The sequence below is a fragment of the Malaya genurostris genome, chromosome 3 (genome assembly GCF_030247185.1).
Source record: "Malaya genurostris strain Urasoe2022 chromosome 3, Malgen_1.1, whole genome shotgun sequence".
NCBI classification, from domain to species: Eukaryota; Metazoa; Arthropoda; class Insecta; order Diptera; family Culicidae; genus Malaya; species Malaya genurostris.
Window position 1 is genome coordinate 1,885,800 of NC_080572.1, and position 25,733 is coordinate 1,911,532.

The following is a 25,733-nucleotide window of genomic DNA, read 5'->3' on the forward strand; positions in this document are numbered from 1 at the left end:
TATATGTATGTATGAGAATATGATGATTAGGGGACGGGTGTAGCGTAATGGGTAAGTCGATGCTTTTCACGCAGCCCACCTGGGTTCGATTCCCAACCCCGCACATAGGGTCAGAAAGTTTTTCTGACTCGAAGAGGCGAATGACCTAAAGGTTAAAACCTCTATAATCGAAAACAAAAAAAAAATGATGATTGATATGAGAAAGCTAGGTGGATTAAAACAGACTTTATAAGCATGGTATATCATGTACCATTCGGTACTTTGCAATTCTTTGAAAAAAAAAAATCGTTTCCTAGATTGATGGAAAGATGCTTATAATTTTTTCGAATCGGAAGCAATATAACCCTTGAACAAAATGATTGATTCAACTTGGAATTAAAACATTTAATTATTCTGACTACTCTAAAATGCATATATGTTGTAAGAAAAAGATTACAAAATTAAGGAAGAATTGAAGCACTTTTTTCTGACCTGAGAACCGAAATGAAATACTTCCTTTGATGATATTGTGAGAATTGATTCTCGGGCTAAGACAGAATCGAGCAGACCACAGTTGCGGAAGAGAATGCCAATTTAATTTCTTACTAAACCGCACGTATAGATCTGATGATCCGATGGCAATTGAATCCAATTACAGTTTATCGTTAGCACTGTTGAACGAGTTCCAAGAAATAATATCTAAAACCTGAACAGGCAAACTCGGTTCTACAGAATCGAAAGAGACCATCGATGGGGAAGTTACAGTTCAATTGATATATAAATCCTATTCAAAGAGAATTCAATTTCACAAATCCAGTTGACCAGGTCGGATTTCCGATTGATTATAATATTTTCCTTTGTTTCCTTCCATGTTTTGTAGCCATCGCGATCTGAAACCGGAGAACCTGCTGCTGGACGACAAGAACAATATTAAAATTGCCGACTTTGGGATGGCCTCATTGCAGCCGGCGGGTTCAATGCTGGAAACATCCTGTGGATCTCCGCACTATGCCTGCCCGGAAGTGATTCGGGTGAGTAGAAAACTGCTGCTTGTTTGGTCATCGAAACCAAAAATCTCACCGTTTGTAGGGAGAAAAGTACGACGGTCGACGGGCCGATGTGTGGTCCTGTGGGGTGATTCTGTACGCGTTACTGGTCGGAGCACTGCCTTTTGATGATGATAACCTGCGACAGCTACTGGAGAAGGTGAAACGAGGTGTGTTTCACATTCCACACTTTGTGCCACCGGACTGCCAAAGCCTACTGAAAGGTATGATCGAGGTGAACCCGGAAAAACGACTTACGGTAAGTAATGGTTCTGCTGTGCTCAATCCAGTGTTGCAAATTGCAATTAAGTTCTCTATTTAGTTTCTGTTTCCTTTCAACTCCAAGATCAACCAGTGGTCTAATAGGTGGGATTAAGTTTTTTTTTGTCCCGAATTGGGTGAAATAGTTATTCATTTATTTATTCATGTTCTTTCGAATACATGAACATTTGCGTAGCAAAGTCTGCCAGTTGTACAAACATTGCCATATTGGTTCAAGCTGCCCTTGTTGTTATTTCAATTTAATGGACAACTAATTTCGTGTGTACTTTCTTTTTCTGCGGAGGAATATGACAACAGACTAAGAAAACGCGGTACGGGGCAATTCAAAACCCACATTGCGAACCGATGGACAAATTCACAACACTTTCCACTTCAGCGAGATTATTACATACAACAACTAAAAGAAAAAAATTGGAATATCCAAAAAGTTGCAATTTAATACAATAGAGTCAATAGATTGGAACAATTTTAATTAATTTAATTTCTCTTAAATTTTTAGTCTGTCAATTCCACTACACTTCGTTTACTGTCACATGCCATTCGTTTTTTTATTAGAGTCATATAAACTTACGTATAACTGATACATGTACCTTATTTTTTCAATGTTTTGTTTATTTCAATATGACTTCAATTTAAAATATAAAGATTTAACTTGGGTGTTCAATCACAGGTATTTTTTCAATTCAATGCATAGGGCGCTGGTCTTACAAGCCAGTTGCCGTATGTTCGAGCTCCGACCAGGAAGAGTTCTAAGTGTCAGTAGGATCGTAGTACTAGCCATGCAATGATTCTGTGCGCTCAGAATCGGCTGCAAGGTCTGTTGAAATAGAAAGGCCAAATTTCACAAAAGGAATGTAAGGCCGTGACTTTACTTTGCTCAGTCAGAAGTGATGGCTTTTCAGCCCTATTATATACATGATTTGGTTATTACTATTAAGGCATCATTTGCTTCCGCAATTTTGTGACTTTTTGTAGTAAAAAATGGTATACCAACTTGTAATATGTAATGGGGAAACTTACTAACTAATACAACGAGCGAATCGATTCAATTGAAGATTGCATCGTGTTTATCGTTTAATTTAGGAAAAGCAGTTTTGTCGTATTTTCCATTTGTAGACTACAGATCACTCGTATATTTCTACCTGTGGCTAACAAACTTGTATCGTCACTGAGTAGAGATTTCCAACAACCAACGGTTAGATTTGGGAGATCAGAAGTGAACATATTATACAATATCAGAGTTGCTCTCGAACCTTAAAGAACACCTGCTCGTACGGATAGAGATTTACAATTCTGATAGCTAACCTGGAGAGTACGATCTGTTTAATAATTTTGAATCATTTTGATCAAATAACTGGAAAACTAGAAGTCCGACATTGTCGCTATTAAACCTTTGTACCAAATACTGTCGAATCCCTTTTCTATGTTGCTTTTATAATATTTGTTACTGTAACAAGTTGATGAGAGGTTTAATGCTCAAGACGAAATTCAAACTATTCTGCTAAAAATATAGAATTCTCATTTATATGAGACATCATTCTTAATAATATATTTTTATTTTAAAGTTTTCTTATAGTTGAAACTATTGATCGATAACTGGATGTTTCTGCTGGGTTTTTATCGGGTTTAAGGATAGAAATTACTTTAGCGTCTAAGGGGCTGTCCATAAAAGACGTCGCGCTTTTTTTGGCAATTTTTGACTCCCCACCCCCCTTTGTCACAAATTGTCACATCAGCAAAGACCCCCACCCCCCTATGTCACATGTCATGAATTCAAAATAAATTAAATTCAATACATACTCAATATGTCTGACAAACTATACAAATATGAGGAAAAAAATCGATTTATTATTTATTGCTGTCGTTAGATTAAACAGTCGACACGGCCTGCCACTCGCTATTCAAAACTGTATCGCAAATTTAACTACCCCTTAGTAACTTGAAATGTCAAAGTGAAATTGTTACAAAAATGTTTAAAACTGGCAACGCAGGCAAATAAATTGTTGTTTCAGAATAACAGTAACCTTAGTTTCATATTTACTATTTTCGTAGAACAACAATGGTGTAAATATCCGCAAAATGGAATATCTTCGAAGTGAAGTAGCACTCTCTTAAGAATCACGAGGATCATTTCGCTTGAGGATTTAGTGAAACACTATGTTAATGTGAAGGATTGTTATCGCGTCTCGACAACTTTTAGATTTATTAATAATGATGTATTTCTAGTTGCTCTTCCACCAGTACAAGTATGCGCCAAAATACTCCAGTATTTCAGTTACGAATCAACTGGATTTGAATTTGAATTGAATCCAAACGACAATAATGCATCTTTGATTGGAGACTTTGAAAATCTGCCAAACTATAACTAGATTGTAGCAAAAGTAACTGAATATTCAATTCTTTCAGATTTAAAAATTTCGAAAAAGATTTTCCAGAGCACCTTATTTTACCATTTCTACGAGATATCGAAAAATATCTCCTGAATAGATTCTCAGAATGAAGGCATGATACAACAATCGGACGAGTGCACAAACGAGTAGAAAAAATAATTCGGTTATGGATTACTTCGAAGTACATCTACATAGATATTACTAAATACCACAGTGAATACATTTTTAAAAGTTTTCATATAACCTAAATGTTTTCAAAAAATGGTCAAAGCGTTGTGTGAGGCACTTTTATATATCATTTTGACAAACCTCTTTTTATGTCCAATTTCTATTGCTAACTCTAGAGCAGACATTTGAGATTTGGCTCTATTTCAACACTATCGTAATTTTTCAAAAAGTATTAGTGTATTTAAATCCGATTTGAAGTCCGAGTATTAGTGTATTTAAAACCAGAACAATCAGATAATTAAGCGCATTTTCCGTTTACAGAACACGTTGCGGGTGTAAGAATGAAAAAAAAGGAATTTAGTAGAAATACGCAAGACACAGCATTTTTATTATTTTCCATTAGTTTTGATTTTTATGATAGATCATGGTCCTTCTAATGTTACGTGTTTAATTTCTATTTTATTCAAAACTGATGAAATAAACTTCACGATTCTCACTTTTCTTCGTATCTTTAAAAAGTTTTATAGATTTTCCACTCGGATCTGGATTTTTAATGCGCTAGGGTAATAGATTGCATGTAAAATCCTACGTTATTAAATTAAATCCTATTGAGCCAATTTTTGTGTAACTATTGGCAATGAAACGGAATGCTTTTTCAATTTGTTTGTTTATTTATGATATTGAATTTCCTTGGTAACTAACGCATAGTTAGCAAAGCAGTGTTGCTGCAGATGATTATTTCTATGATTAACAAGGGGACCCTCAATATTGCGGTAACTGGTGATGATTCGTTCAAGGACACTTTTTATTTCGATTTTTCTTCAGAGTGCCTGATCGTGTCGTTGATTAAACAATATCTCTAAAACTACAAAACCATCGAAATTATTTTATTAATATTCATTAGATAATTTAACAAAAGTATTTGATTGGAATTGATGAAACATTTAAATCATTTGTTTTAATTCTCCTAGGGGTACACATATATTTTATTTCTTTAGCTAAGGAATAACATTTCGTTAGTGTAGCATACAGGGCTGAGAAAACAAAGTTCAAAACCTCATCAAGTCGAGATCACTGCCGAAGAAGATCGCTTGTGATCTTCCCAAATAAAGATCACTTCTGATCAGTGATCTTTAAATCACATCGATCAAAATCGGTACGGATCTTCCATCACACAAAATCGGTAGTGAGCAAAATCACATATGATCAAGATAAGACATGACATGATCTATTTCTGAAATCGTTGATCCCCCGCTGAGGGGTGTAACATTAGTAATAACAGCAATTATTAAGAAATTAATAACTAAGAATTGCGCGTGTCAATGAGACTTTTCCAAAATCATGGAACATTGTCAATTTTGAATCTTTGGGAAACGCTCTTTTAACACTCCTTATCAACAGAGTTGGGAAAAAAACCGGTTTCGTTACGCTATGAATACTAGATTAAGAGAAATAAATGATAGATGAAAATTTCATGAAAATAATAAGTTTGGATCGTAATCACAATGATATTGTTAATTTAACAGCATTCTCTACGCAATAGCACGGAGCATTGCAAAATTAGTTTAGAAAAATATTTCACACCACATAATGATTAGAGCGACAAAAAACTTTGTTTTACTTCCAGCTGGTTGATGCTGATGATGATGTTTATGATGATGCACTATTTTGATTACACTCAATAAAACGCTTTTGACATGACATTGACATTGGCATTTATGGAAGTAACAGAAGCACAGGGTTTGAGCACACAGCAGGCGCTGCGTTTGAAAGGCGCGTTTGAATTGCCCTAGCAAAACTTGCACTCCTCCTTTGTAAACGAAAATCAAAATAATAGCAAATAGTACCATCATATCTTGTCTTGATGTTCCTGTGCTGTCATAGCAACACTTCATATTTTCTTGATATTTAATCGATGGAATCTTTTTGATAGATTAGACAAAATCTATTTAGCACCAAGATTTGTTATTATATCTTATTTCGTTATTGATGAGGCATACCAGTTTGATCCAGTGGTTCCTTGTTCAAATGGAATACAATTGAATATACTGCATCAGAATAAGATAAGAGAAATTCTTATGATATACTATTCTCAAAGCTAGAAAATCAAATTACTGAAAAAATCGTCTTCTATAAATGTTTTGCTCTTGCTTTGAAGTTAAAATGGTAGAATTTTATATTTTGTCGCTATTTGTTGCAGACTTTGAAATGATTTTTGATATTTTAACTCTTATTTCAAACTAAATAATGTTATTTTCTACCACTGAGATGTTTGGTTTTAATAAATGGTTAGCAAATCACTTCTATCCGGGCTGTTACTTCTGTGTATGATATTCAAGCTAAACAGGGCAACTTAATCAGCTGCATGACATGCTTTATGATTCAACATGTTTTTCTTATCATTATAATTATTGATAATCACAGCATATATGTTAATGTTATTTGTTGGTTTTATTGATATTGCTCCGCCAACATTGTGTTGCTGAATGAATTTTAAATACATCAAGAAGCATGAAATTTCTATGCGACCGACTAAACAAACTTTTTGAAATTCTTTCATTCTTTGTGTGGTTTATATTTCACATCTGCTTACTACCTATTATAAGATTTTCGAAAGTTAAAAAAACCATAATTCCAAGCGATTGGTGAACCCAAACTTATATTCATTGACTAAAATTGTCAGTGCATAACTTAAGTTAAACCGTTTGAAGGCATCTTTTTTTACTCATATTAGGCAAAATTTATTATATTCGTCAATTTTCTCACCGCTACGTGCACTTTTACTGATTACAACTAAAATGATTTCCTGCATCATTCATTTCCGAATTTACAAGAAGCTTTTACATCAACAAATACACGTTTTCCCATAGAATGTAAACATTTATTGTGGAGTTTTTTTCAGGAAATAGGGCAAAGCAGTAATATAATTAGGTATTTCAGAAATGCAGCAAATATAGGACGTCACATTCCAACAACCCACCCCCCTTCCCCCTGTTACAAAAGGTCACGTTTTGTGAAAAACCACCTTCACCTTGCGGCGGGACGTCTTTTATGGACAGCCCCTAAGGGAAATAAGCTAATGAAAACACTTGCTGAAAATGTCAACCAAGAGTCTCAAGGTAACTTTGGGAAGATATTAAAATTTTCCTTTCGCAAAAGAGTATACCTATCAATAATTTCTCTTTGTGAATCCTTCACTATGGTTTTCATAGCCGGATCACGAGAACGTTGATATTGTCGTCGACGAACATTTTTCAACCGAATGAGTAGCTGAAGATTTTCGTCGATGATAGGAAAATTAAATTTAGTTTGAGCTTTGGGGACTGAAAGACTCCTAGTTTCAATTATGTAATGATTCAAGTGATCTGTTACTGTATCGATGACAGCGAAATTTACTGAAACAATTTCTTGATTTTCAATGCGTGATCTGTATTCAACCCAATTAGCTCTATGATAGTTGAATAGCTAATTGGATTAATTATTGCTTCATTAGCCAAAGTCTGCAGGATGCAGTTCACTCCAAATAACACATGGATCAATAAGTCCCGAGACTAACAATGGAAACAACATTTTTTTTTGCAAAATTTTTTTTATTCATCAACATAATCACCTTTTAGGGTGATACAATGGTTCCAACGTTTTTCCAATTTTTCAATACCATGTTTATAAAAAAAAATATCTTTCGCTTCAAAATAAGCTTCAGTTTCAGCGATGACCTCCTCATTTGAGCCAAATCTTGTTCCCTGGAGCATTTTCTAAAGATCAGCAATGAGCCAGTAGTCATTGGAGGCTAAATCTGGCGAGTATGGGGGGTGGGAAAGCAGATCAAAGCCCAATTCGTTCAATTTCGCCATTGTTTTCATCGACTTGTAGCAGGCTGTTTTTGTTCCTTCGAAAGCAATCGCGGCACCCACTTGGAAAAATCCTTTTTCATGCTCAATTTTTCATGAAGGATAGTAAATACACTTCCATATGATATCTGTGTCATCTCAGCAATCTCACGGAGCTTCACTTTACGATCTTTCATTAAAATTTTTGTCACTTCACTCACATTTTCCGGTGTAACGGCTTCCACAGGTCTACCCGAGCGTTCCGCGTCATTTGTGTCGGTACGACCACGTTTAAACTCGGCGAACCACCGACAAATCGTGGATGGACAAGAGTCCGGATAACATTTTTCAATCCATTGTTTCGCTTGCACGGTGTTTTTACCCATTAAAAAACAATGTTTTATCAAAACACGAAACTCGGTTTTTTTCATTTTTTAAACAAACTACAAAACGACTTTACTCCAACCTCGATAACTCAGCTGTTTCTGGTCGGATCGACTTAAAATTTTGACCCGTTTCAAGCAAAGGTTAGTACTCTAGAAAGACGTGATTACTGGTTTACTACGAGCGCCATCTCTGCTTTAGTCTCGGGACTTATTGATCCATGTGTTATGACTTTAATCTGTTAGATACAGATCAATTGTAGAGAGGTTTCCCTGAACATTCTTTGCATTTCGACCCCCTATAGTGAGAAAATTTAGATCGATATCTTTTGAGTTTTTGCAAATCGCCTTTAACGAATGTTATTTGTTACCCAACAGCGCATTGGAATGGCAAATATGCTCCAGCGATGAAATAGACCATTCCATTAATGGTTTCAATTTGGCCGTTGGACAAAACTGGTAACTCCACCACGCATTTCAGTAAAGCTGTCCAATCGATGAACCGTATAATGTGGGTTGCTTTTAAATTTGACATTTGGTTTAAGAAATGTTTCTGTCACAGTAGCAATATGAATTCTGAGAGGGTTATAAAATAAATTTATCTTCACCCGATTTTAAGGATCGAGCATTCCAATTTGAAGTGCTCAAACATTTTTTTAATATCATTGTTGAATCTTTCCATCGGTTGTCTGCTAAGAGCATTGTGTTTCTTTACAATTTGGTGCTTTAGTGAATGTTCAATGAACTGTCATTATTTGAAAAAAAAGATGGCATTGGAATTCTTTGTATTTGTCAAAAATTTTTGAAAATTTTGATTTGATAGAATATCTTACTGGAATTCAGAACCCTAATTATTCTTACTTTTCACGAAACAGCTGTCGGAAATCAACAAACACCCCTGGGTAACCGCCGGTGGCAAAGGGGAACTAGAGCTCGAGCTGCCCATGATGGAGGTCGTCCAAACGCATGTGATCCCGAACGCCACTGCTGTCGATACGGACGTCCTAAATGCCATATGTTCGTTAGGTTGTTTCAAGGAAAAGGAAAAACTAATACAAGAACTTTTGAGCCCAAAGTATGTGATTTCAGTATGTGTTAAGGCAATGTCACTAAATTCTGGTTCCACTTCCACAGTCACAATACGGAGAAGGTAATCTATTTTCTACTACTAGATCGAAAACGTCGACGGCCAGCAGTAGAAGACGACGAAGATGTTCTCAGACCTCGGAACGATATAATCGAAATAGCAGATCCACCGAGGAAGCGGTTGGACACCATTCGAATTAACGGTAGCAATAGTCTTTCGTATGGCCAGATAAGTGAAGGCTCACCGTTGACATCACGACGGCAAACATTCAATAATGGTCGCAGTCACAGTAGCACCCGTCGCTCACCTTCATCCGTTCCGCTTTCCCGGAGCTCATATCAAAGTCCAACGCGAGGAGTGCCGGTGAACTCAAGTCAACCACTTTGTATGAATCCGTCGAATCATGCCAATCGTTAGTGTTTAACTGACTTTCAACTCGTGTTTTTTTTTTCAGCACAACTACATCCGCCATCCTCGCCGAATTCTGTAGTGAATCGACATGCAAACTATGCCAGTCGTGATCGGAAGTCACAGCTCATTGATCCTTCTTCCCCGGTTCACCATCGAGCAAACTCAGGACCGGCTATTACTGTAGGACTTTTCTCGGAAACAGATTCTAATAACAGTAACTTTCTTACTTTTTATTGTTTCGAGCTCATCAAAAACTCTAAATTCAATTTTCAGTGACATCCTCTATTAACGCTATTCCTGGATCGCCGATCCTAGGCAGTCCTCAACTTGCGGGCGTCACAACCGGAAGTCAACTATGGAAAACAAGGCTGACAAACATAAAAAATAGTTTCTTAGGTAGTCCTAAATTCCACCGAAGGAAACTGCAAAGTAAAAACTCGATCGTCGGTTGATTCTAAATAATTTTTCTGATTCAATCATACTGTTTCAGTTTCAACCGAAGAAGTGCACCTTACCCCGGAGTCATCGCCCGAGTTAACGAAAAAGTCTTGGTTCGGAAATCTTATGACGACAGAAAAGGACGAAACCTTCACCGTGCTGGTCAAAGGGAAGCCTCTTGCGACGGTGAAAGCTCATCTTATCCATGCTTTTCTATCGGTAAGTTCTGCAGAGCCTTAGTAACTCATTCGACTCGATCGTTTGATCATTTAAAAAAAATTCTCAGATGACAGAACTATCGCATAGCGTCTTATCGCCAATGTCATTCCGTGTCGAGTATAAAAGGGGCGGAACGGGGCCGACGATGTTCCAACGGCACGTCCGAATACAGGTCGACATCAACACGATCTGCAAACAGGGCGATGTGAACGATATGCTATTCGCCATAACGTTTACGCTGATTTCCGGCAACATCAGACGCTTCCGGCGCATCTGTGAACACATTCAGGCACAGGTCTGCTCAAAACGTTACCCAGCCCTGACGAGCCCGACCAATCAACTCAACAATAAGGTTTCGACGACATCCGTTGCCGAAAGCATATCGTGCGGATCGGACTCGAGCGATCGGGTTAACTACAACAAGCATGTAAGTGAATTGTGTTAGTTAGTGTTGATTTTACAGGGACTCAACGAGAATTAATAACGGTGGAAGGGAAAGCGAGAACGTAAATCTTGCTCCAATTGGGAATTTTAAACTGCGCTAAAATCTGATCTATCTTTTCTTAGAGTCCTATCATTGAAAATAGTCTGTTCCTCAAGAAAGGTGGCACAAGTGTACCGGAAGTGAGCAATGTATTCATTTCAATTTTTCAATTGAAGAAGCTTCGGTGCATCTTCGAAGCATTTTTCCAACAAGATTTTTGGCGTATCTTGATGGAAGGGAATACCAAATTTAAGACATTTAAATAAAACGGAAAAAAATATTTGCTTGCAAGTATATTTTTCTTAATTACTCAAACATTTTCGATAGAATTTGTGCCCGGTGTCTTTTTTGGGCGCTAGTGACGAGGCTTCGATGATTCGGGTCATTGTCCTCTTGCCCAAGTAGCAATCCGCAAATAGTTCTGATGCGACTAAGTCCAAACTATGTTGCAACAAGAGCACGAATATGATTTTTATGTTATACTGGTTAAAACAAGGTGACGGCAGTGTTTCTTTATAACATAAACATTGAACTAGCTATAGTTTGTAAGTTATCGTTACTTGATTCTAACATTAATTACAGCTATGGTTTTAGCTACTAGTTGAAAAAAGGTTGCGAAACCATTATAAATACGTAAGCGTATATCTAAATCGTAACGGTGAATTGATGTAGCAATAACTTAGATATTATAAGATTATAACATACAATTTCTGCATTGATTCCGATAGCTATCGGTAGGTTTTCCCAATGTAATGATAACGGAAATGCAACCTAAAAAACTTTTGTTGGCTTGAATATGGCGATCACACTATGGAGTCGCAAGAAGTGTAAAAAACGTGATTAATCCACCTAGCAGTGAGATGATACCTTTTTTTTATCAATCCGCATGTGTTTTTTGCATGAATATTCTTCGGTGTTTAAGTTTTCATTATATTATTTTAATGACCGTCGTTTTAAGCGACAATTTGAGATTGTAATCACTCATTACTCTGTAATGTCGAAACTGCAAATACAATCGAATTTAAATCTAGAAGTGTGATAATCGATTAAACATGCCATGATATGTAAGTTCCACTTTAGAGTTTACGGTAATTTAAGGTACTTCCAGAGCCGGTATTCAGGAACCAGCATAACCCAAACCGATTCGTATGGCCATATGACGAACAAATTACTGTTTTGAGTACAACTTTGAAGCTTAATTGGATAAAATTCATTAATTTTTGTATGTATGTATAAAATTAATTAATTTTGTATATAAGTTTAATTCAATTTGAATTTTTGTTTCTGAAATTTGATTAGGCTTTTTTGAGAAAACGATTGAGCTTTGAGAAACGATTTTATACTGGAACCGGAATTCTAAAATCGGTATGACCGAACTCAGATAAATGCACCTGAGAAGCTGTATAGTTTACATTTGTTTCAAAATATTTGAAAATCAGTGAAGACATCTTTGAGAAATCATAGCACGAATTAAATTTTTAGGTGCCTTCTGAATCGACAACTGAATACCACTAAAACTGAAAAAAGTTAATTTTTTTATCGACTATCCAAATCTGCTAACCCGATAAACCTGATTAATTTATGTGGAATAGATATTTTTATACTAATCACCCTGTATCCCCGAAACCGGAAGTTGGATCTGACTGAAGAGCAAGATGTTTTAAAGAATCATGAAACTTTTCATTTGCTTCTAGACGATTCTTAGATTTCATTTGAATCTTAGATCGGTTCAGCCATCTACGAGAAGAATGAGTTACACAATTTTGATTTCGTTTCATATATCATCCTGTAGTTCCGAAACCAGAGGTCGGAACCAAACATAATTCAGCAACTTTGTTTGGGAGCATACGAATTTTCGTATGAATCTGAATTTATAGAAAAGAAATTTTCAGAGAAAATTGAGTGAAATTATTTGTCACACACGCATTTGCTGATCTCGACGAACTGATTCGAATGGTATATGGATGTTATGTTCTTCCAGCATTTATTGCTGTAAGTAGTTTAAAACAATATAATTAAAAAATCTGCCATCATCTGGTTTATATATGTCATATTCGAACGATCATGTTGCCAAAAACGAGCCGTGCTAAAATCGGTCCGAGGCAAATTGTCATGAAAAAGGATGCTGTACACAGTCTTTTTGGTACTTAGAAACAATTGTATGTAACAGAATAAAAAATCGTGTTTTCCGTTGCTCCCAAGCATTGCTTTGTCATACAGCGCTCAAAATTCCTACTGCTGGAATAGGGGGAAAAGTCGTTTACACAAAAATTTCGATATCTCCGTTAAAAATAGACGGATTTTAACAATCTATGGCTTGTTGAATAGGTATTATCGTGCGGAATCTAAGTCTGAAAACATATTCTGTTTTCAAGGTCAATTGTGACAGATACTGTCAAAAAACTGAAAATTTTGACATAAAACTTCGAATAACTCAAAAAGTAAACATCCGATCTCAAAACCATTCAATAGCGTTTTGGGTGACGGGGAGACCTTTCATTTGCGACTAGTTTGATCAAAATCGGTCCAGCCATCTCTGAGATCTCGACCTCTTAGTTGACAACACACATACAGACACACACATACACACACACACACACACAGACATTTGCTCAGTTCGTCGAGCTGAATCGATTGGTATATGTCATTCGGCCCTCCGGGCCTCGGAAAAATTTTCGAAAGTTTGAGCGAATTCTATACCTATTTTTTATATATATAAAAAACGTGTTTAATCCACCTAGCAGTGAGATGATACCTATTTTTATCAATCCGCATGTGTTTTTTGCATGAATATTCTTCGGTGTTTAAGTTTTCATGACATTATTTTAATGACCCTCGTTTTAAGCGACAATTTGAGATTTTAATCACTCATTACTCTGTAATGTCGAAACTGCAAATCGGATCGAATTTGAATCTAGAAGTGTGATAATCGATTAAACATGCCATGATATGTAAGTTCCACTCTAGAGTTTACGGCAATTTAAGGTACTTCCAGAGCCGGTATTCAGGAACCAGCATAACCCAAACCGATTCGTATGGCCATATGACGAATAAATTACAACAGTTTTGAGTTCAACTTTGAAGCTTTTCGGGATTGTCATCTTCTATATCGGTTTGAATTTTAAAAATTCATCATCATGTAATTCGAGAACCGGAATAATTGGATAAAATAATTAATTTTTGTATATAAGTTTGTTTTAATTAAAATATTTGTTTCTGAAATTTGATTAGGCTTTTTTTGAGAAAACGATTGAGCTTTGAGAAACGATTTTATACTGGAACCGGAATTCTAAAAGCGGTATGGCCGAAGTCAGATAAATTCACCTGAGTAGCTGTACACTTTACATTTGTTTCAAAACATTTGAAAATCAGTTAAGACATCTTTGAGAGATCATAGCACGAATTAAATTTTTAGGTGCCTTCTGATCGACAACTGAATACCACTAAAACTGAAAAAAGTTAATTTTTTTATCGACTATCCAAATCTGCTAACCCGATAAACCTGATTAAATTATGTGGAATAGACATTTTTATACAATCCCCGAAACCGGAAGTTGGATCTGACTGAAAAGCAAGATGTTTTATAGAACTTTTCATTTGAATCTTAGATGATTCTTAGATTTCATTTGCATCTTAGATCGGTTCAGCCATCTTCAAGAAAAATGAGTTACACAATTTTGATTTCGTTTCACATATCATCCTGTAGTTCCGAAACCAGAGGTCGGAACCAAACATAATGCAGGAACTTTGTTTGGGAGCATACGACTTTTCGTATGAATCTGAATTTGTAGAAAAGAAATTTTCCGAGAAAATTAATTGAAGTTATTTGTCACACACGCATTTGCTGATCTCGACGAACTGATTCGAATGGTATATGGATGTTATGTTGTTCCAGCATTTATTGCTGTAAGTAGTTTAAAACAAAATAATTAAAAAAAATTCTGCCATCATCTGGTTTATATATGTCATATTCGAACGATTATGTTGCCAAAAACGAGCCGTGCCAAAATCGGTCCGAGGCTAAATGTCATGAAAAAGAATGCTGTACACAATCCTTTTGGTTCTTAGAAACAATTGTATGTAACAGTATAAAAAATCGTGTTTTCCGTTGCTCCCAAGCATTTCTTTGTCATACAGCGCTCAAAACTCCTACTGCTGGAATAGGGGGAAAAGTCGCTTACAGAAAAATTTCGATATCTCCGTTAAAAATGGACGGATTTTAACAATCTATGGCTTGTTGGATAGGTATTACCGTGCGGAATCTAAGTCTGAAAACATATTCTGTTTTCAAGGTCAATTGTGACAGATACTGTCAAAAAACTGAAAATTTTGACATAAAACTTTGTATAACTCAGAAAGTAAACATCCGATCTCAAAACCATTCAATAGCGTTTTGGGTGACGGGGAGACCTTTCATTTGCGACTAGTTTGATGAAAATCGGTCCAGCCATCTCTGAGATCTCGACCTCTTAGTTGACAACACACATACGGACACACACACATACACACACACACACACACACAGACATTTGCTCAGTTCGTCGAGCTGAATCGATTGGTATATGTCATTCGGCCCTCCGGGCCTCGGAAAAATTTTCGAAAGTTTGAGCGAATTCTATACCTATTTTTTATATATATAAAAATAGGTAAAAAGGTAAAACATAAATAAAACCAGGATATTATTTTTTTTAAAGTACTTTGTGAAGAAAATTATGAAAGGCAGAATAATCCTTTTTGTTCTATGCACTATTATAAACTCGAAGAAAACAATATAAGGATTAAACATCGATTGTGATATTACAATTATCTTGATATATGAATTTTAAATAATGAGTTATCACTCTACTTAAATTAATTTTGAGCATTCTGAACATAAGGTTTTTTCGTTGTTTATATCTTCATAAACAGATTTTGATTGAAGGCGCATAAAAATAGTTAATTAAAATTTAATTCCGCTAGATAGTTTTAATATCGTTGTGAAATTTGTACCTTGTATCAAATTGGTAATTTCAAGTCTTACACTGTCTTTTTATTGTTGATAAGTAACGTAACAACCGATATAGAAACTAGTAGAGCGTGCGCTTTTTGAGTCACGCAAGTGGTTAGATGTTAGTAACAATAACTCAATTTTATTTGCTAGAACTGGGAGTTGATTTTAGCCTTGTTATTTTGAAGGATTTTTACCCGTTATAGAAAATTATACTGCCTCTATGTTCTGATACCCCTAACTTCTCGTAATATAAAGTGTATTTTGTTTCGCATATATTTCAATGGAAAATTTTAAAGGTATCAAAATAAACTGTGTTCATTTTTCAACGAATACTGTGAGAATTTGTTTGTAATCAAGAGCAAGGCTAGTGATTGAACGTGAAGTGGGAAGCCTTGCATGAAACATTTTCGTTTATCTTTCTTTGATTAAGATATAGCAACATTTCCATTGAGTGTGTGCCAAATTCTCTAGCTACACCGATAAAATTTTTACACCTATTTTCATGCACATACTTGGAACAGGAAATTGAATATAAAATTATTTCTCAGGTTTTTATTTATGAATATACTTTAAAAGCACAACAAAGCGTAAAATAAAATTTGCTATATTATTCATTGAAAAATCAAAACATTCCAATTTACTTTCACATCGATGATGGTTTTCAATCAAATCCTTGATTCAACTAATGTCCATTTCACATTTGATTTGGTTTGATTTGATTTACGTGCCGTGTAATTTCATTATTTTCTTGTGTGTAAGTAACCAAAAAATTTTCTCTATTGCAGCAGGAATCGGACATAGAACCAGAGACGTTCTACGACAACAGCAGTATCGGCAAGGCACGCCGTTCTTCGGCAACATCCTCCAATAAGAATTCAGTTTCGTCTGATGAGATAGAGATTAAAACCGTACGATCGAGGTAGGCTTTGAAAATTACTGTTAAGCAGCAGAATAATATTGTTACCATGGTTTGTAGCTCGGAATCGACCGAACGGGAACGCGAGCGCAGCGCCGAACGAACGGCGGCAATGTCCGGTAGTGCGTTAGTATGAGAGTTATTTCTCTGATAGGATTTACCGAACACCATTCCCGTCGACGGTGACGATTCGGTCGAGTCCCAGTCCAGAAATGTGCTTCACCAGCAACAATCAATCCCCTCGTCACCGTCGATGGTGGCGGCATGTACAGGACCTACTGGCGACACTGATACACTATCCGTATCTGTTGTTGATGATGATCCTACTGCTCCTACCAGCGATTCCACGTGCTTTCACGACCCTAAAGCTTCGAGTGATGAAACAGTCGATTAGATCTCGAAGAACTGATCGACTAAAACAAGAGAACTAGTCAAGCAAAAGCAAGGGTCTGACTGTTTTTTTTTGTGTAAGATATAAATAAAAGCTAGGCTTATGACAAAATCAACAAAATCGTGCTTCAGCAATTTTTATTTTTCTATTACGTCATATCAGCGGACTAAATTCCTTCATATGACGTACTCAGTTCCTCTCCGATCAAAGCAACCATACCTGAATGGAATTGACACGTTCGATCAGCCAAAAAGCCATGCTCATCTAATCAATCATGTTGTGTTATCAAACACTAAAACAAAAGACAGGACTTTAAGTCAATTTGGCTTTGCATTATTGCATGTTAGAATCATGTCGAAATGTCCGATTTATGAAGCCTACAAGTATCAACTAGTGAAAATAAATACTAAACCAGAGTGATGAAAATTATCAGAGTTGGCGTGGTTGAAGGTAAAATTTGAAAAATATTACGCCAATCGCAGGAAATCGTATCCAAACAAATAAATACATACTAGCCAATTTTACTGCAGAATCATCTATAACACGTGAATAGCGTTCAGTTACTACTAGCTGCAGTTGGGAGGAACACTTGGCTTCGAAACATGCAAGTTACGCACATTCAATAAGAATGATAGTCCAACGTGAAGACAGGAAATTGTTTAGTTAACATTTATATTTACTTATCAACTCGCCATAATAAAACAAACGAAGCAACAGGTTCACTCACACATATACTACTGGGATTCTCAATGGTGTTTTCTTGTTGATATAAAATAAAAGTGAGTCAACAACTACACGATCCTATACTCGATATCACTAAATATCAAATTTTCATAATAGCTAAAAACTTTTGCAATATTGTTTATTTTCGTTGTAACAAAACTTATATAAAACTTTCAGGCAATATAAGATTTATGTATGATTACAGAAGTGAGAATGTTTTTGATCTCGCAATGTTTTTTTTATGATTGTATAAAATATTAAAACATATGGCTTGATAGCTTCTGTGCGTTGGAATAAGGTTTAAAATTGCGGTACGGGAAGAAAATCAAACAACTAAACGCTTATTAGTTTTTACGCTAACCAAATACAGAAGCTAGATTGATGATGTCGGCTTATCTAGCTTTACAAAACAACTAAACATAAGTGGTGAATGATGACACTTGATGAGCATAAGAGTTTGAAAACACACAATACACACACACAACAAATGTTAATCAAATACTGCTTAGTTAGTATATCTTTCTATCACATTCGATGCAAAATCCGCCACATGCAGTTAGAAAACTAAAACAAGTACATACACTAAAGCAGCGAAATATACAATATGGACAACACAAAAAATGAATAGAGACAGTTTACTTACTCATGATTGTGAACAATTGTCTAACCGTGAGAACCCTTCAGATGAAACAATGCTATATAAACTACTTATCTAAGTATCTAAGCAAAACGAACACAAGGAAGCGCATAGTGGAGCTACACATAACTCATACACCCAAATGATGCATCACAACTACGAACTAGATTTCATGACTATTATTAGTTCACCCAGAAAAGAATCAAAAGATATGAAAACAGGCACCGACTTGTTGACCATAATCGAATACAATATGGCCGTTAAGGCGCTACCGGGGTTAACGACGCTAAGGATGATGATGAGGAGAATGAAGATGTTAATGCGAATTAGTGAAGAGCACTGTAAAAAGCTGCAAACTGAATAAAAACAAAACAGTGGACACCGTAGAATTTGAGAATAGAATGCAAACACAAAACGCGAAGCATATATAGGAACCAGGGATGAGTATGTACGCAGATTATGAAAATGTGTAGTAGAAAATGTAAACAATGGCACATGGGTAAGGCAACAATTTATCTCAATGAAGTTTAAAATTGGACAGCAGAAAAAAGCAACAGAAACAACAAAAACGGCACTGTAAAAATCAATACCATGTTTTGTAAGGATAAGTATTATTGTTCTCAATGACAAAACAGAAAAAAATATACATTTGACATACACGCGCTATGAAAAAAAAAACAGTGAAACGACGCCCATGCTTTTTCCGATGTTTTGAAAGAACAAGTCTATTCGTCCAAGCGGTCTAACTGTTAATTTCAATTAGAAGTTGATGCAACATTTTGACCACGCGCTCTGAGAAGAGTAAAACTGAAGTTCATAAAGAATCGTATTCGTCAAAGAATGGACATATTACGTAAACCAAAGATTTTGTATCACTTTGACCTTCACCGGCCACGTTTCAGTCGTGGGAACACGGGAAGGTAATGTGTGGTTTAGTTAGTATTTCAAGGCAGTGTTTTAAACATCTTATATCCAAAAGCAATCATAGCTCCATGAACGAAACACTGGCGGCCAGGGTCATTACCATTAGATATGGTCGGGTATTTGTACCCGAAACCCGATTCGAACCCGAATTCGACGGCTATTGGGTTCGGATTCAGAAATAAATATGTTTGTCGAATTCGGGTCGGGTGTGAGTGTTTTTTTTTCATTTTTAACGGATACATTTTCAAGTTCGGAATTAAAAACCCATCTTAATCCACCTAGTGGTGTGGTAATGCCCTTCTCTTTCTTCGAAGCAGTCTCATGAATTATTCATCATTTTATGAAAAAATTTCTGACACTAATTTTGGCTCATTCTTGACACCAATTAATTCAGATTGATTCGAGTGGTTCACAAAAGCATGCTTCAGTGTTTATGTCACATACTCGGTATCGTTTTTCCAATCAAGCGCTTGGCATTTACGTTGCCTATTTATACGAAAAGAGTGATGCTAATCTAAAAAAAACCTATTTTAATCCACCTAGTGGTGTAATGATGTCTTTCTCATATTACTCATTACATCATAAATATAACCGTGAAATTCGCAAAAACAGCTGTTCATTGAATAGAAATAGGAAAATTTGCTCGGACCTAATCTCATAAACTCTATAAAACCTGTTTACCCTGTAGTTCCGTAACCGAAAGTAGTATCAACAACAAATTAAGGAATTCCGTATGAAACTGTAAGGCTTTTCTTTTGAACCTATAAGTTTGTGAAAATCGATTTGGCCATCTCCAAGAAAAGTAAGTGAGATCCTTTTTGCAGTTTTTGATCACTATTTCCAATTCTTCCGAAACCGGATTCAGATGAACGGAATAGCCGAAGTTGGTTCGTTTACTACCAACAAATATGACCTTCAAATTGGAACAGTTTTGAAAGTCAAGCTAAACAGCATGAATCAGCAGCATAAAACATGTTGTGGGATTATTATTATTATTATTATTATTATTATTATTATTATTTTTATTATTATTACTATTATTATTATTATTATTATTATTATTATTATTATTATTATTATTGTTATTATTATCATTATCATTATTATTATTATTATTATTATTATTATTATTATTATTATTATTATTATTATTATTATTATCGACATCACTACACAACGTGTACGAAATAGAACAAAGCACGCCTTGTTCGTTTTGTGTTTTCTTCTTCTTTCGGTGTTGTACATAATGTCACTCTATATGGCGATTCGAAAACTTTGACACTCATCGCCCTGTAACTGCGGAAGTGGAAGTCGGATCCGGATGAAATTTCACAGTAGCTTTAAAGACAGTATGAACTTTAATTCAAATTAAGATTTGTGAAAATCGGTTCAAGCATAGCAGAGAAATCGAAGTGAATTTAGTTTTAGGAGTTTTTCTTCTCCACTTTCGGTGCTGTCGGAACAGGAAAAGAGGGGACCAGTAGTGCCGAATTAGGTTTTCATGCCCACAAACTTACAAGCTCTGCAAACTAGAAGAATTTATCGGTCAGTTTTATGGGATTTGTACCTGTTTTTAGCCATCGTTCGTGGAAAAATACTAATAAAATTGGTAATTTTCCACTTATAACGCTTTAGTTCCGGAACCGGAAATCGGATCCAGATAAAATGTTCTACAAATTTTCAGAATATTGTAAGACCTTTTATTTGAATCATGGTTTGCGAAAATCGGTTGAGTTGTTCCAGAGATAATTGAGTGTAAACTTTTTCTCAAATTTTCACATATTACCATATAACTCCGGAACCGGAAGTCACATTCAAATGAAATTCAATAGCAAACTATAGGACCATAATACCAGTTATTTGAATCTTGGTTTGTGAAAATCGGTTCAGCCATCTCTGAAAAAAATGAGTGCATATTTTTTTTTTTTTTTTGGTACATATCATCCTATATCTCCGGAACCGGAAGTCGGATCGAAATGAAATTCAATAGCAGGCTATGGGACTATGAGACCTTTCATTTGAATCTTTGTTTGTGAAAATCGGTTCAGCCTCACTTCTCTGAGAAAAGTGAGTGCATATTTTTGTTACATACACACACATAGACACACACACAAACATTTGCTCAATTCGTTGAGCTGAGTCGAATGGTATATGACACTATGGGTCTCCGAGGCTCCGTTCGAAAGACGGTTTTTCCAGCAATTCTAATACCTTTCTGTAGAGAAAAGCAAAAGTAGTGTATTTGAACTCGAATACCCGTATTTTTTCGAGTTCGCGTCGGGTACAGGTAAAAGATTTTTATTATACATATCGGGTTCGGGGTTGAAAAATATGCTTATCTGACCATCTCTAGTGGCCATGCCATGCTTGAGATCGGCCTATGCGCAGTGGACATTTCGGCTCCGGTACTGCAAATGACCCAGTTTAGCGACAATTTCTGGTATCCGCACGGAGAACCCTTCGATCATAAAATTGCGATATCGCAGTTTTTGATTTTTGCGATAGTTGATTTAGCTAAATTCTTTTTGATTCTACCAATATGGTTTTTAATTTGCATATATTCAAGTAGTTGAAAAATATGTTGTTTTGAATGCTGTCAAATGCCAGAGACAGTTGAAGGCAAAACAATAATCACAATGCAAAATCAACAACTTTTTTAGTTGAAATCTGTTCGCGTCGCTTCAAAATGTTAATGAAAACAACATCGATGGTTAAAGCGTTTGGTGAAATTGTGTTCATTCGATTTGAGATATGATAGATGAAAAGATAGATAGATGAAAAAGATTTAATGACAAATTAGAAAATGTTTATGAAGGATCATTACGAGATCTTTCAGGTATGCGCAAAAATTTTATGCTTCAAATTCGATCATTGATATACTTCCAGCAGACTGTTTTACTTCCAGCTGTTTGATACCGATGATGATGTTCATGCATTAGCAATAAAACGCTTTTTGACATGAATTTAATTTATAAAAGTAACAGGAACGAAGGGTTTCAAACCCACAAAACGCGCTGCGTTTGAATGGCGCGTTTGAATTGTCGTCGCAAAATTCCAATTCCCAGCGGTTGATGCACCCAAGCTCATATAAATTGACTAAAAATATCAGTGCATAACTTTAGTTGAACCGTTTGAAGGCATCATCTTTCAATACTCATTTTAGGTAAATTTAATAATTTCGCTAATTTACTCGCCCCTCCGGGCATTTTTGCTGAATAAAAACATTTTTCTACATCAATCATTTCCGATCGAATCAGAAGTATTTTTTTTAGAATTTAGATCTTTACTGATCTTGATTTGACATGATCATGATCATACAAAAATCAAAATCACTTATAGATCAGATCAGTTCTGATTTTGTAATGATAATTTATTCCTTGGTTAACATCACTTGAAATCAGCAGTGATCGGTGGTTTTCCCAGCCATAATGATATTACATGTCAATATAAAATACTGTTTTCTATTTTAACAACGATATTTATTTCATGAATCTCAACATACCGAACTTATTTCAAATAGATCATGACATGTATCAGTAAGTATATTTTGATTATTTTCGCAAATCAATAACATTGTTCGAGTTGATTCAACTATTTGCAATGTCTAAAACAAGTAAAACCGATTTATTTTTCAACTAACAGAATTTTGTTTCAATAATAATACCAGTTATTTCAACTAAAATATTTGTTGAAATAGGAAGGTATGTGTCCTCACTAATTGACAGCATTTTTTTTTCAAACAGTTAAATTAGTTGTTTCAACCATCGTTTCTGCTAATCGAAAAACAAAAATGGCAGTTTAGTTAAAACAACAATCGATTAGTTGTACCAAATTTTAACCAATCGAATTCAGAAAATCAACTTATATTCTGGTTGAAATGGGATCGCGGGTGGTGCCGTGCGAATGCTCTGACCGTCCTTCTAGCTTTTGATTCTGTTGTGGTTAAACATTCCTTCTTTGAAATTAGTATAAGAAAGTTAATTTACGTTGGAAATATCTTTTTCAGTGATCTTTCGTTGGATTGTCAAGCATCAACATTATCGAGCGTGATTCAACAAATTCTTCCGAACGTTTGAATGGTTGGTCTACCAAGAAATTTTTTTAACGATTCCACTGCTCAAAAGTAAATGGATAGATTGTGTTGTTGAGCTAACAAACGGTAAAACATTGTATAGTATCCAAGTACTTGTTTCGAAAGTAATTTGCTACTAATTTCCCTCAGATCGATTCAGTTTCGATATTTGGATAAGAGATGCACTCTGGTGATAGACGTCCAGATGACAAATGCATCTGGACCTGATTTATTCAGTCAAGAGTACTACTGATAAATGTTCATTATATCAGCCTGTTTTTCTCTGCATTACGGGAATTGGAAGGCAGATTTTTCAAAACAGATACATTATGTGGAATTTAGGGGAATAATATCTATTTATTTAAGCTACTATTTATGATTTTTTACGGATTTTTCTAATTTTGCGTTATAATGTATCCAGTCTTAATCATAGACCTGTTACATTGGAATTAAAAATGGAATCTATTCACTATCAACCAACTTAACTCTCCCTTGTCAAAATGCATCATAGTTTCTTTTGTCCGATGTAACTAAAGTTTTTTTTGTGTAAGATCTTCCAGTCATACAGGTCATCCAACTGTCAAAGTCACTTCTGGTGTTTTGTTCATTAATCTTTGACAATCCATCATGGATATGTTTACACAAGAACAACGCTTCCTGATTGTGAAAATTTATTTTGAGTAATAGTTCAGGACGTAAAACGCACAGAAAATTTCATATGTTTATGGCGTTCATGAACGAACCATTCGATGAATTTCGCACAGATCACACACGTCTCGTGCTGTGCTGCTATTAATGAGAGTGTTTCAGAAACCCGGTGCGCATCACAATTCTGTATGAAATGTTGAAAACGACTAATGTAACAATGAGAGATTCTCTTTGTTTACTTTCTCTTACTGTCGATTATTACGGTACTCTTAGCAATCCTTCACTAGAATTATTTACCGATAATAATAACTAAAATTATCATCTTTGAATCTGCACTGAAGAAATTACCGAAAAAAGCAGGAATATTCCGCAATAATCGAAAGAGAAAGTAAACAAAGAGAATCTCTCACTGTCACATTCGTCGTTTTGAACATTTTATACAGAATTAAACCTCTCTCCGTCGACCGCATGGAAAATTTTGCGAAAAAATCTTGGTCTACATCTATACAAGCTCCAGTTGGTTCAGAAATTGAGTCCAATCGACCATGGTAAGCGTTGAACACAAAGAAAATGAATATGTATTTTGCAACAACGTCCGTTTTTCTAAGATTATCAATTAGGATTGTCTCTTAAACAAAAATTGGACGATCACTATCACGAATCACGAATAAATGAACACAGTTCAGCAACGCTGATAACTTCTCCTCACATTCCTGTGTGATGCCAGGTATCACACAATTCCCTTACTAACTCTAGGGGAGTATACCGCCCCCTTAATATGGCGTCTTTTCTCCTATATAACAACAAGACAATCGGCCACGTTAAGCTAAAGCAAATGATCCAAATAAAAATTTTAAAAAAACGCTGATAACTTCTTAACCGTAGTGAAGCCAAATGATTGTTTTTGCATTGTTTTCTTCACCAGAACGAACTGGTTTGGACGTAAGCAGCAATCTGGTTGTTTGGGGTCAATTCAGTACTTAAAGTGATAACAGCCGCATCGCACACATCGTCTTCTGTGAAGAAAAAAAACCGGTTTCGGTTACCTACTAGTGAGGCATGCACAGAAATCATTACCGTTTCTAGACAAGGTAGAGCAGCTTGTATGCCTTATCAGCCTATCAGACGTGAATCTTTGAACCCAGTGCACATATTCAAAAACAAGAATATTTTTTCCAAATCACTCGAATTTTGAAATGTTTTAATGTTGTCTATGATTTTACTGTTATTACTTCGAAGTTAAACTCATATCGATGATCGGCAAATGTTTGTGCCGATATGTACAAACTCTTTTTTGAATAAATAATTCAGCTGCATTATAAACTGTTGCTATTTTTTTTCATATTCGAGGTGGATGAACGCCAGACCATCTCCAAAATATCCATTCGAGTCGTGAAGCAAAACTAAACACCAGTTTCTATTTATCTAGTGGACCCAAGTAACCAAAAGTTGGATAAAAAGGGAACGATTCTTGAACAATTATCCCCACTAAAACCATTAAAAAGTAACACGACGCAACTAAACAAACTTCTAAGCCGCTTCTGAAAGCAGCTTCAGTTAGTTCCACACGTACTCTTAAATATTAAGAAAATTTCACCGGGAACTCGTTCTGTACTTTCAAGTTGCCAAAGGTTGCTGTACTTTTAAGCAGTGAAAAAGTTCACTCTGAAGTAAACAGAGTTTATTGTGAACTTGTTATTATTAATATTGGTTAA

At 35.5% G+C, this 25,733-nt stretch overlaps 1 protein-coding gene across 2 annotated transcripts in view; it reads left to right on the top strand.

Moving 5' to 3' along the window:
* The window catches only part of LOC131434878 (serine/threonine-protein kinase BRSK2), a 42,805-nt gene extending 23,742 nt beyond the window's left edge, over window positions 1–19,063 (top strand). The window contains exons 5-14 of one of the 2 annotated variants that reach the window (XM_058602105.1): window positions 860–1,010; window positions 1,069–1,284; window positions 8,954–9,153; window positions 9,213–9,550; window positions 9,620–9,790; window positions 9,850–10,005; window positions 10,067–10,233; window positions 10,301–10,660; window positions 16,496–16,626; window positions 16,684–19,063. In XM_058602105.1, the coding sequence (XP_058458088.1) occupies window positions 860–1,010; window positions 1,069–1,284; window positions 8,954–9,153; window positions 9,213–9,550; window positions 9,620–9,790; window positions 9,850–10,005; window positions 10,067–10,233; window positions 10,301–10,660; window positions 16,496–16,626; window positions 16,684–16,759 (1,966 nt within the window). In that variant the 3' untranslated portion in view covers window positions 16,760–19,063. Of the gene's footprint in view, window positions 1–859; window positions 1,011–1,068; window positions 1,285–8,953; window positions 9,154–9,212; window positions 9,551–9,619; window positions 9,791–9,849; window positions 10,006–10,066; window positions 10,234–10,300; window positions 10,661–16,492; window positions 16,627–16,683 lie in introns of both variants that reach the window. The other variant, XM_058602102.1, reaches the window with a different exon arrangement.
* Window positions 19,064–25,733: the final 6,670 nt, after the last annotated feature.